General features: G+C 42.1%; 2 protein-coding genes across 2 annotated transcripts; both read left to right on the top strand.

Moving 5' to 3' along the window:
* The first annotated feature begins 2,515 nt into the window (after positions 1 to 2,515).
* Positions 2,516 to 3,980, top strand: LOC115666988 (putative disease resistance protein RGA4). Its single transcript, XM_056302814.1, has 2 exons — positions 2,516 to 2,958; positions 3,393 to 3,980. The coding sequence occupies exons 1-2, from the start codon at positions 2,531 to 2,533 to the stop codon at positions 3,643 to 3,645; spliced, it is 681 nt and encodes a 226-aa protein (XP_056158789.1). The 5' UTR covers positions 2,516 to 2,530; the 3' UTR covers positions 3,646 to 3,980.
* LOC130134951 (putative disease resistance protein RGA3) lies at positions 3,685 to 4,455 on the top strand. The gene has a single exon (XM_056303008.1). The coding sequence runs from the start codon at positions 3,685 to 3,687 to the stop codon at positions 4,453 to 4,455; it is 771 nt and encodes a 256-aa protein (XP_056158983.1).
* The last annotated feature ends 8,121 nt before the right edge of the window (positions 4,456 to 12,576 follow it).

Genomic DNA, 12,576 nt, shown 5'->3' with positions numbered 1-12,576 from the left:
ATCTCAACTGCTATGATCAATTAATCTGAAAATTGCTTAATTGCTATGTGATTCGACTCTCAACAGTTACCAAAGAGTCATCTCCCTATTTGCCTTGTTTGTTGTGGTGAAGCGAAAGAGAGAAGAAAGTATCAAAGAGAAAATGCAGGGGAACATATGTTTAGATCAATCACTGATTGACCGATTTGCAGTCATTGGCAGCCAACTAGCGGTTACACTCGTGCCCCGCCTTTAGATGTTGAGGCATCCATATGGTTGCCATGTATATTATCTGCTGCATTTTCAAGTTCTCCCGGTAATTGTAGTGTGGTCATGGTCTTCTTATGTTAGACAACAGTTGCTTTGTTAAGCACATTCTCGAATTCGGCCAGCAATCACGGTATTTTGTAGGCAGTAACAAAGATGCAATCTGGACTGGTAAAAGTACACTTTTGTGGGCATCCCACCCTTGACAAGAATCAAGCTGGAAGAGGCAAAAGAATGAATGAGAAGCAATCGTATCTTCTTCGTTTTATTTGTTTGAGCAATTCTTTGTTGCCCTTTGACATATTAGTGAAGGATCAAGAAGACCTTGCAAGCAAAGAGTACAAGACTCAACCTGCTGAACACCGAAAATACATTCAGTTTCGTACCATTGACAGCAAGACCTAACCTGTGCAGGTACACGGATTAAGCTTATTATAGAAATGTTTCTTGCTTTCGTTATCTTTCTCAGAGATCTCTGTGACTCCCATCAAGCATAGTTCTTTTCCACCCCATCCAAGTTCCAAGTTTCAATCTCTTGGCTACTTCCTGCGTGCGCACTTGCTATGATACTCCGTGATCTCTGTAAGTTTTCTGAAGCCAGGGGATGTTAGGCTAAATGGAAGTTCGAAATAGTGCTGCGCGATTAAGGAACATCATGAAGTTCCAATCTCGATAGAATTTGCGCTATCAAAATCTTATGGAAATGAAATCATAAAGAAAAAGGAAACGTCCAGCAAGTCAAAGCATCGAATAAAGCTATAAGTCATTGCAATCAGCTAAAATATAACAAGAACAGGGAAGAGCAAGGAAGGCATAGCCTGTACGATCCCTTCCACAAAAAGCACTGGGATCACCAACCAGGACTCTTGCTAATTAGAGTGAAATCATAAAGAAAAAGGAAACGTCCAGCAAATCATAGCATCGAATAAAGCTATAAGTCATTGCGATCAGCTAAAATATAACAAGAACAGGGAAGAACAAGGAAGGCATAGCCTGTACGATCCCTTCCCCAAAAAGCACTGGGATCACCAACCAGGACTCTCGCTTATTAGAGAAGCCTCTGCAATTTTCAAAGCAGAGGAAAACAGCACATACTTCTAAACCAATCATTCTCATTCCTGTAGAAGGGCGAAAGAGTGGGCATCTGATACAGGGATCAAGCAATGAAAAGGAGCTTATTCTTCTCTGTGCACATATTTGTCTTGCAAGAAACAGAGGAACAAAGAAAGGAATGCAGTAAAGATTAAAGGGAGAGAAAGGTAGAAGAATGCAGACCACTTTTGCTTTATCTTTCATCAGATAAGGTATTCCAAATCTAAATGGAACGGCATCGAATTACTTGCAGATTTCCACCAAGAATTGAGTGAACTATGCAACAGTTTGGAATAACGTTGCGCATACTCCATTGCACCATGTGTATTCCTAGTCCCTGCCTATATAACCTGGTAAAATCATGCTTCTTTGCTATCCTTCTCCTAATAACTAGTTTAGTTCCTGCATTGCGGTTACGCGAAACCTCCTCGAAAGCCACTAACACCAATCACAACCATGACTGAGGTCGTCTCAAGCATCCTCGGACCTCTTGTGGAGAAACTAGCTTCGTCGGCTGTGGAAGAAATTCAACTGGTATGGGGCGTCAAGGATGACCGAGAGAAGCTCAAGAGCACGCTAGAGATGATCCAGAAGGTGCTCGCCGATGCTGAGCAGAAGCAAACGAAAGAGGCAGCTGTGAGGCTTTGGTTGTTGAAGCTTAAAGAATTCTGCTATGATGCCGAGGACGTGCTAGACGAATTCGAAGCCAGAGCTTTGTTGAGGCGGGCAAGGTCGACGGAGCACTTGACCCTCAAAAGGAAGGTACGTTACTTGTCCTCGTGGCTATCCAACTTCATTTTCCAGTTGAAGATGGGACATAAGATGAAAGAACTGAGAACGAGACTTGATGAGATCAATAAAGAGAAAACTAAGTTCTTTTGTACCCGCTTCAAAAGTGATTGGAAGGAAGGAAGAAAAGAAAAAAATAATAGAGCTGTTGATAAGATCAGATGATGGTGGAGCTGGAACGATAGCAGTTGTTCCGATTATTGGAATGGGAGGTGCTGGAAAGACGACCATTGCTAAATTGGTTTACAATGATGACGGGATAAAAAACCATTTTGATTGCCTAGTTTGGTTATCCATGCCAGTAAAATTCCAGATTACGAAAATAATAACAGACATCATTGAGTCTCTTGGTCACAAAGAAAAATATGATAAACTTGACATGCTGCAAAGCCGCCTAAGAAGCATGGTGGAGAGCAAAAGGTGTTTGTTTGTAATGGATGATGTGTGGGAAGTGACACGGGAGGCTTGGGCGGAACTGATAGAGTTGTTAGAAGGCGTTTCCGAAGGGAGTAAAGTCATCGTGACTTCGCGTAATGAATCGATCGCCTCAATCATGGGCACTGTCCCATCGCTTAAATTGGCTGAGCTTTCGCGGGAGGATTCTTTGACTTTGTTCGTGAAGTACGCGTTCAATCCAGGGCAAGAGAAGAATCACCCGGATCTCATGGAAATCGGTAAGGAAATTGTGAGCAAGTGCAGTGGAAATCCTATGGCGGTGAAGGCTTTGGGAAGCTTGTTGTATGCAAAAAACGATCGGAGCAATTGGGAATATGTAAGAGATAGTGAGATGTGGGAATTACAAACTGATATTTTACCTTCACTAAGATTAAGGTTTGTGGAGGATCATCATTTGCTCATCGTCTCTCCAGGTTCTCACTTGGAGCCCTTTGTCATATAATATGGACCGAAAGAAACAACTCTATCTTCCGAAACAAGAGTATTTTCATCCCTGGTATGCGCAATCATATGATCAAAGTGGTGAAGGATAAAGCTTCAACCCTTGGAAGAATTGCAGACACGCCATTGAATGGGAGATTACAAAGGAGTTGGGGGCTATCACCTTCCATTTTTTCTTAATTGGGCTGGTTTGGCCTTCCTTTGTATAGCTTTTCCTTGCTTCCTTTATCTTTTTGTGGTTGAGCTTTCCGTGTTCCCTTGGATTTGTATAGTCCCTTTGGAACTTGGTTAGTCTCTTGCTTTCCTTTGTATTTGGTGATTTGAAAGTAATATATACCTTACCCTTACAAAAAAAAAAAAAGAATAAGTTATGATCTAATGGCGTCTTACTTGAAACGATGTTTCGCTTATTGCTCGATATTCCCGAAGAATCACGAGTTCGAAAACTTTGATCTGATCCAACTGTGGATCTCCAGTGGGTTTATCCAGTCCAGCGGAAATAGTCAGGAGCTGGAAGAGATTGGACGGCGGTACTTGGAGGAGCTGCGGTCAAGATCCTTCTTCGATGTTGTCGAGGACGAATATCCGTTCCAGTCCTTCAGAATGCATGACCTCATTTAAAAACTCGCCATTTCGGTGGCACAAACCGAATCGTCCAACATGAAAGTGTGGACGCAGGATATTTCCCCGAGGACTCGGCATATATCATTTCCCAACCCATCTCGTGTACCAAAAGATGAACTAAGCCGCTGCTATTACAAACTGAGCCGCGTTCGCACCATTATATGTGAGGGGTTGGGATCCTCTGCCTCTGAGGAGTTCTTTCTGGAGACATGCATTTCGCGATTCAAGCACTTGCGAGTGCTATGGCTACGTGGCTCTAGCTTTGACATACTACCTAGTTCCATTGGCGGTCTGAAGCATTTGAGGTGTCTCAGTTTAACCGACAACTGCAATATCAAGGAACTCCCCAAATCGGTTTGCGAGCTTCGCAATCTGCAGTACTTAGATCTTGGCAGGTGCGAGGAACTCAAGGAACTGCCTGCAAACATCAAGAATATGATCAACCTCCGCGTTTTGTTCATTACCACGAAACAGCAGCGTTTCCCGGAGAGGGGAATAGGATGCTTGACCTCTCTGCGGTGGCTATTCATTGCAGAGTGCGAGAATTTGGAGGCCTTGTTCGATGATATCCAATCGCTCACGTCGCTCCGCAAGTTGCTTATTGGAGGGTGTCCGAAGTTGGCCTCCTTACCACAAGGAATCAAGAATCTGAAGGCATTGGAGGTTCTCATGATTGGCGGCTGCAAGAGCTTGAAGTTGCCGGAAGGCGAAAGTAATGAACCACGCTCCATGTCGAGGCTTCAATCGTTCATGATTGGGGGATTATCGGAAATAGTTTCTTTCACACCCCAAACTCAACAAGAATAAGGGCATGACACGACCATCCTTTCACAAAAGGACGCAGCCTAAACATAACCGAAACTCACATAATATCATAATATATGCATCCACATATATATACATGATATAGAGTTTATCTGGTTACAATATCAGAGTTAACTACAATCCACCAAAAGGCCAAAAGCATAACTAGCAACAGGCTAATACTTAAACTCCACATCTATGTGTAACTCGTACCAAAAAGTCCCAACTATCAAAATGTCCTCCCCGACACCGGAACTGTCACGCTTACTAGCGTCTCGGTGAAGAACCTAAAAAACAAGTAAGATGAGAGGAATGAGCTACCACGGCTCAGTGAGTAATACATTTCTTCTAAGTAGATCGAGTACCTACTATGCACACAGTTGTAAGACCAAACGAAAACTCAAATAACCCAACATATAACTAACTCTAGGTTCAAAATACGTTATATACTACTTTAAACATCACATTTTCACAATAGGAAAGCTCATTCCAATTAATAATATCAAAGAAGAAATCAATGGTCAAATCCATTGGCCAATCTCGTCGAAAAGCACACGCCAATGGTCCATTCCATTGGCCAATCTCATGCTCAGAAATCTAAGTATGATCACGGATAACGCCCCGTGAAAGGCGACCAAGATTCCCCCCTTGGCAAGGTCTCCACCTACTATAAGCCGGTGGCTCGGCCCACAAGGATATCCTAAACTAGTATGTGCATACCCACAACCCCTCATTTGGGTTCACAGAGACACTGAACACCAAAATCCACAACAATATCATCCACCAATCTACAAAATCCATTTCAGAAATCGTTTCATAAACCATTTCATAAACCGATATAAAACCCTTTATAAGCCACATTCAAATGCAAGAACTCCTCATGAGTCTTTCTCAAAAGGTTTCGCAAACCTATTTGCATTCAGTAAATTCAAACCGAAATCAAAAGATAATCTTTCATTTTAAATACACAAGATGGCAGCAAATGCTCTATCCAATTTTATGCAATCAAAATGCCATTTCTTATATGGTAACATGTTTAACACATATCATTTTCTAAACATGAGTTTACAAATTCAAAGAAGAAATAGTACCACTCACCTTGAAAAGCTGAAAAACTAACCTACAGCGATTTCTCGAGCCGACGCACTTGAATACCTAACAATAAGTCGAAAAACGGTATCACAACCGAGTAAAATGTTACTTCAACTACGACTCGGCTCAACTAGGCTTAGACGCTAATATAACGACTAAAAGACACCCTCAAAACGCTCGTCTAACGCGATTATCCAAAATCGCCCACAATGCGACGCCTAAGCGCAAAACTTGATTGCGCCATAACTTTCTCCAGTAAACTCCAATCCAAGCAAGTTTATAGTCAAAAGAAAGCTTGTTCGGAGCACTACAGGAACCCCAACTTGGCAGCCCCAAAATCGAGCCGAAAACCGACGAAAATTGGCCTAAAAGCTGCTGATCGTGCACTGTTCACTGCGCGCGTTCAACTTCAAAAATTCATATCCGGCAAACCGTAAGTCCAAATCAGGTTCCGTAAAATCTCACGGCTCCACAACACCATAAACTACCAATTCTATAAAAATATGCGGCTCCACGACTCAAAAATCTGACTTCGCCGCTCAAATAACACATAACTCCGAATTACGAGCCCTAACCCGAAAAATGTTCCGATTAATTGAACGAGGGGTGCGAATACTTACGGAGCGTTGCGTTACGAAGTTGAATCGGCTTAGCGAGACCCCCGCGGTGCAAAACCCTCTTCTCTTTTCTCTTTTTCTTCTTCTTCTTCCCTTTCCTCTCCTTTCTCCTCTTTTCCGTTTCTGTTTTTCTCAGCCAAGGAGCTCTCGGCCTCCTTTTTAATTTGGCCGAGAGTCCACTGTAGCTTTTGTTGACTTGTTGACTTTTTTTTTTTTTTCGGACCCATATTTTACATTCTCCCCTCCTTAAAAAAATTTCGCCCCCGAAATTTAGACGTGCCTCAATCATCGAACAAGTGAGGATATTTGCGTCTTGCCTCCTCCTCAAGCTCCCAAGTGGCCTCCCTCTCGGTGTGGTTTTGCCATTGAATCTTTACGTAAGGAATAGTGCGTTGTTGTAGCACTTGATCTTTTCTATCAACAATGCGTACTGGTTGCTCGTCATATGATAGGTTTTCCTTTAACTTTAAAGGTGTAAAGTCAAGCACATATTCAGGATTTGGCACATATCTTCGCAATAAAGACACATGGAACACATCATGCACGCCCGATAACGCTGGTGGTAAAGCCAGTTTATAAGCAACTTCACCAATCTTCTCTAATATTAAGAATTGTCCCACATATCTTGGACTTAACTTACCACGAGTGCCAAATCTCATAACGCCTTTCATTGGAGAGACTTTGAGGAATGCATGATCTCCCACATTGAACTCTACCTTGCGTCTTTTGAGGTCAGCATAGCTTTTCTGACGGCTTTGTGCTATTCTCAAATGCTCTCGAATCACCCTGACTTTCTTTTCTAACTGCTAAATAAACTCTGGGCCGGTTAATCTTTTCTCACCAACATCATCCCAACATACGGGAGTTCTGCATTTTCGACCGTATAGAGCTTCAAAAGGAGTCATGTTGATGCTAGAATGATAGCTGTTATTATAAGAAAACTCCGCTAAATGAAGGTGTTTGTCCCACGAACCGCCAAAGTCAATAACACAGGATCTTAGCATATCCTCTAGTGTCTGAATCGTCCTTTCAGATTGTCCATCTGTCTGCGGATGAAAAGCCGTACTGAAGTTGAGTTTAGTACCCAATGCTCCTTGCAAACTCTTCCAAAAGTTAGACACAAACCTGGGATCCCTGTCAGAAACAATGCTCACTGGCACCCATGAAGCTTCACTATCTCATTAACATACCGCTTCGCCATATCCTCAAGTGAAAGACCGAATCGATATGACAAAAAGTGAGCAGATTTAGTCAATCGATCGACAATCACCCATATAGCGTTTTTACCACTAGATGGCCCGGTAGACCGACGATGAAGTCCATGGTAATATGCTCCCACTTCCACTGAGGTATCTCCAGTGGGTGTAGCTGTCCACCTGGTTTCTGATGCTCAATCTTCACTTGCTGGCAAACCAAACACTGGTCAACAAACTTCACGATATCTTTCTTCATGTTGATCCACCAAAAATTCTCTCTCACATCCCTATACATTTTAGTGCTTCCCGAATGGATAGAGAATCTCGTACTATGAGCTTCCTGCAATATCTCCTTTTTCAATCCCGAATCATCAGGAACGCATAGCCGACCATGAAACCTCAATGACCCATCCGTATGGATACTGAAGTCCTCTTGTCTCCCAGCTTCTACTCCTTCTCTAATCTTTCCCAACTGAGGATCCCCATTCTGTTTAGCCTTAATTTTGTCAATCAACATTGGTTGTACTTGAAGGTTAGCTAATCGAGTACCAAACTGCTGTACCAATACTTCCAAGTCCAACTTCCTCATATCCTCAAGAATAGGCTTCTGAGAAGTGAGCAATGTAGCCATATTTCCATAAAATTTACGACTTAGGGCATCGGCTACTACATTTGCCTTACCTGGATGGTAATTGATAGACAGGTCGTAATCCTTTAAGAGTTCTAGCCATCTCCTCTGTCTCATGTTCAATTATTTTTGAGTAAAGATGTACTTCAAACTCTTATGATCAGTAAAGACTTCACATTTCTCACCATACAAGTAGTGCCACCATATCTTCAAGGCAAACACAACCGCTGCTAACTCCAGATCATGTGTGGGATAGTTTTTCTCGTGTACTTTCAACTGTCTAGAGGCATAGGCTATAACTTTACCATCCTGCATAAGAACACAACCTAAACCTTCCTTAGATGTATCACAGTAGATTGTGAAGCCACCAGTACCTGAAGGCAAGGTCAATATAGGAGCCAACACTAACCGTCTCTTCAACTCTTGGAAACTATGCTCACATTGATCAGATCATACAAATTTAACTCCCTTCTGAGTTAGGCGAGTAAGTGGATCGGCAAGTTTAGAAAATCCCTCCACAAACCGCCTATAGTAGCCAGCTAGACCAAGAAAACTTCTCACTTCAGTGACATTGGTAGGGCGACTCCATTGGACAACTGCTTCAACTTTCCTCGGGTCAACCGAAATGCCATCCTTCGAGATTATATGGCCTAAGAATTCTCTATGATCAAGCCAGAAATCGCACTTACTGAATTTAGCAAACAACTTCTTTTCACGCAAAGTTTGCAACACAAACCTCAAGTGTTGCTTATGCTCCTCCAAACTCTTCGAATACACCAAAATATCATCAATGAACACCACAATAAACTTATCAAGATATTGCCTGAACACCCTATTCATCAAATCCATGAAAGCAGCAGGTGCATTTGTTAATCCAAAAGGCATGACAAGAAATTCATAATGGCCATACCTCGTCCTGAAAGCAGTTTTTGGTACATCATCTGCCTTTATCTTCAACTGATGATACCCAGAACGAAAGTCAATCTTAGAAAATACCTGAGCTCCCTGAAGTTGATCAAACAAATCGTCAATCCGGGGCAAAGGGTATTTATTTTTTATCGTCACCTTATTAAGTTCTCGATAATCGATGCAAAGCCGCATACTACCATCCTTCTTTTTCACAAAAAGAACCAGAGCTCCCCAAGGCGAAACGCTGGGTCTAATAAAACCTTTATCCAACAACTCGTGCAGCTGTGCTTTCAATTCCTTTAATTCAGACGATGCCATCCGATATGGCGCCTTAGAAATAGGCGTAGTACTAGGCATCAAATCAATACAAAAATCAATCTCTCTATCAGGAGGCAAGCCAGGCAAATCTTCAGGAAACACATCTAGAAATTCTCTAACAATAGGAATATTTTCGAACTCTACAACATCTTTACTTGTGTCCTTTACACAAGCTACATAACCACAACAACCCTTCCTCAAAAGCTTCCTCGCTGGAAAAGCTGATATCAATCTTGGAAAAGTGCCTTTACAACTTTCCGAAAAAGAGAATTCGGATTGATTTGGAAGTTGAAAGACAACTTTCTTAGAATAGCAATCAACAGTTGCATGATATGTGGATAACCAATCCATTCCCAAAATAACATCGAAATCCCGTATATCTAACTCCACCAAATCGACAGGTAATACTACATCATTAATCCGGAGCAAACATCTCTTGAACACACGGTTAGCAATCAGGAAATTTCCAGTAGGAGTATCAACATACATTTCATGCTCAAGAGGCTCAGGCAACACATCAAGTTTCCTTGCGAAGTCAATGGCAATAAAGGAATGCGTAGCACCCGGATCAAACAGCGCAAACGCATATTGAGAGGCAATATAAATATTACCGGCAACAACTGCGTTGGATGCCGCCGCATCCTCCTTTGTTATCGCAAAAACTTTCCCAGTCGTCTTTTGCCTTTCCTGATTTCCTTGGGGCCTACCAGCTGAAGATGCAGTTTTCCTCATAGAACAAGCAGATGCTAGGTGCCCAGGCTGCCCACAAACAAAACACACTCTACTATCTCCAGGGATATCCTTCTGTGTAGGACAATCACGCGCCATATGTCCCATTTTCCCACAAAGGAAGCAAGCTCCTATCTTGCGGTAACAAGGACCGCTATGACGCTTCCCACAAGTAGCACAAGGGCCCGGATTACTCTGAATCTTAGGCCTTCCTGGCTGATTGAAATCCCTCCGCTTTTTGCTAATATTGGTCCGACTATCATGATAATCAGTGGGCTTAAACCTCTTGTACTGAGGTGCACCCTGTGCGCCGCTCTCCAACATGTCTTGCTCCACCCTAATCGCTCGATCCAAGACATCTTTGTACGTAGTCAGTACAAAAGGCGTGAGAATACTACGAATATCAGGTCAAAGTCCTCGCTGAAAGTGTTCTGCCCTCCGCTTTTCACTAGCCACGAAGCCTTCCTCGAATCTACAAAGCTGATTAAAGCGAGCTGCATACTCCATAACTGACGAGCTACCTTGAGATACATTTGCAAAGTCACTCCTCATCTTCGCTTGGAATGACTAGGGGAAAAATTGGGCATTGAATGCTTCAGTGAAGTCCTTCCAGGAAATGATTACATCAATACCTCCAAGGGCGGGTCTAGTCCCTTGCCACCAACATGTAGCTTCACCTTCCAAATAACGAGTGGCAAAGTTTACCTTTTGATTGTCACGAACATTTTCCGCTTTAAAGATTTCCTCTATGCTTCTAATCCAACCATCGGCCTTAAGAGGATCAAACTTCCCATCAAACTTAGGTGGATCTGCCTTTCTGAATTGTGCGAAGGTGCATGAGTCAGTGGTGCCACCTTCACTTAATTCCTTCGCCTGACGATACCAATGAATCATTGCTTGAGTGAAATCAGTCGGCGGATTAGGCTCTTGGGGTTCTTCCCTAGCTTCTCGTGAGTCGGAACTCACTTCATATTGGTCCTCCAATCTCCTTTTTAAAGTCACACCTTGAGAACGTTGAGGCATATCTCTAGTGTCGGAAGTAATGACTCGCTTGCCTTTATTCTTCTTAAGAACTGAGGCAAGTGGCTCCGAGTCAGAACTCATGGTCGCCTGTATCCAAGAATGAAATACTACTTAGTATATAAAAATCTAGCGCAAAAATCTATCACACAATCTCACAACGTCCCATATCTATACTCCAAAAATCAAAACCTATGCTCTGATACCAATAAATGTCACACCCCAAACTCAGCAAGAATAAGGGCATGACACGGCCATCCTTTCACAAAAGGACGCAGCCTAAACATAACCGAAACTCACCTAATATCATAATATATGCATCCACATATATATACATGATATAGAGTTTATCTGGTTACAATATCAGAGTTAACTACAATCCACCAAAAGGCCAAAAGCATAACTAGCAACAGGCTAATACTTAAACTCCACATCTATGTGTAACTCGTACCAAAAAGTCCCAACTATCAAAATGTCCTCCCCGACACCGGAACTGTCATGCTTACTAGTGTCTCGGTGAAGAACCTAAAAAACAAGTAAGATGAGAGGAATGAGCTACCACGGCTCAGTGAGTAATACATTTCTTCTAAGTAGATCGAGCACCTACTATGCACACAGTTGTAAGACCAAACGAAAACTCAAATAACCCAACATATAACCAACTCCAGGTTCAAAATACGTTATATACTACTTTAAACATCACATTTTCACAATAGGAAAGCTCATTCCAATTAATAATATCAAAGAAGAAACCAATGGTCAAATCCATTGGCCAATCTCGTCGAAAAGCACACGTCAATGGTCCATTCCATTGGCCAATCTCATGCTCAGAAATCTAAGTATGATCACGGATAACGCCCCGTGAAAGGCGACCAAGATTCCCCCTTGGCAACGTCTCCACCTACTATAAGCCGGTGGCTCGGCCCACAAGGATATCTTAGACTAGTATGCGCATACCCACAACCCCTCATTTGGGTTCACAGAGACACTGAGCACCAAAATCCACAACAATATCATCCACCAATCTACAAAACCCATTCCAGAAATCATTTCATAAATCATTTCATAAACCGATATAAAACCCTTCATAAGCCACATTCAAATGCAAGAACTCCTCATGAGTCTTTCTCAAAAGGTTTCGCAAACCTATTTGCATTCAGTAAGTTCAAACCGAAATCAAAAGATAATCTTTCATTTTAAATACACAAGATGGCAGTAAATGCTCGATCCAATTTTATGCAATCAAAATGTCATTTCTTATATGGTAACATGTTTAATACATATCATTTTCTAAACATGAGTTTACAAATTCAAAGAAGAAATAGTACCACTCACCTTGAAAAGCTGAAAAACTAACCTACAGCGATTTCTCGAGCCGACGCACTTGAATACCTAATAATAAGTCGAAAAACGGTATCACAACCGAGTAAAATGTTACTTCAACTACGACTCGGCTCAACTAGGCTTAGACGCTAATATAACGACTAAAAGACGCCCTCAAAACGCTCGTCTAACGCGATTATCCAAAATCGCCCACAATACGACGCCTAAGCGCAAAACTTGATTGCGTCATAACTTTCTCCAGTAAACTCCAATCCAAGCAAGTTTATAGTCA

The sequence above is a fragment of the Syzygium oleosum genome, unplaced genomic scaffold, assembly GCF_021117445.2.
Source record: "Syzygium oleosum isolate NSW1041296 unplaced genomic scaffold, Sole_v2.1 Sole_v2.25, whole genome shotgun sequence".
Lineage (NCBI taxonomy): Eukaryota > Viridiplantae > Streptophyta > Magnoliopsida > Myrtales > Myrtaceae > Syzygium > Syzygium oleosum.
This window is presented reverse-complemented; position numbering and strand designations above follow the sequence as displayed.

Excerpts from the sequence above, each read along its gene's own strand:
- LOC115666988 (XM_056302814.1), top strand. The coding sequence starts at position 2,531 with ATGGTGGAGAGCAAAAGGTGTTTGTTTGTAATGGATGATGTGTGGGAA. Across the intron at positions 2,959-3,392 it reads TTACCTTCACTAAGATTAAG|TTATGATCTAATGGCGTCTT; the intron begins GTTTGTGGAGGA and ends AAAAAGAATAAG.
- LOC130134951 (XM_056303008.1), top strand. The coding sequence starts at position 3,685 with ATGAAAGTGTGGACGCAGGATATTTCCCCGAGGACTCGGCATATATCA.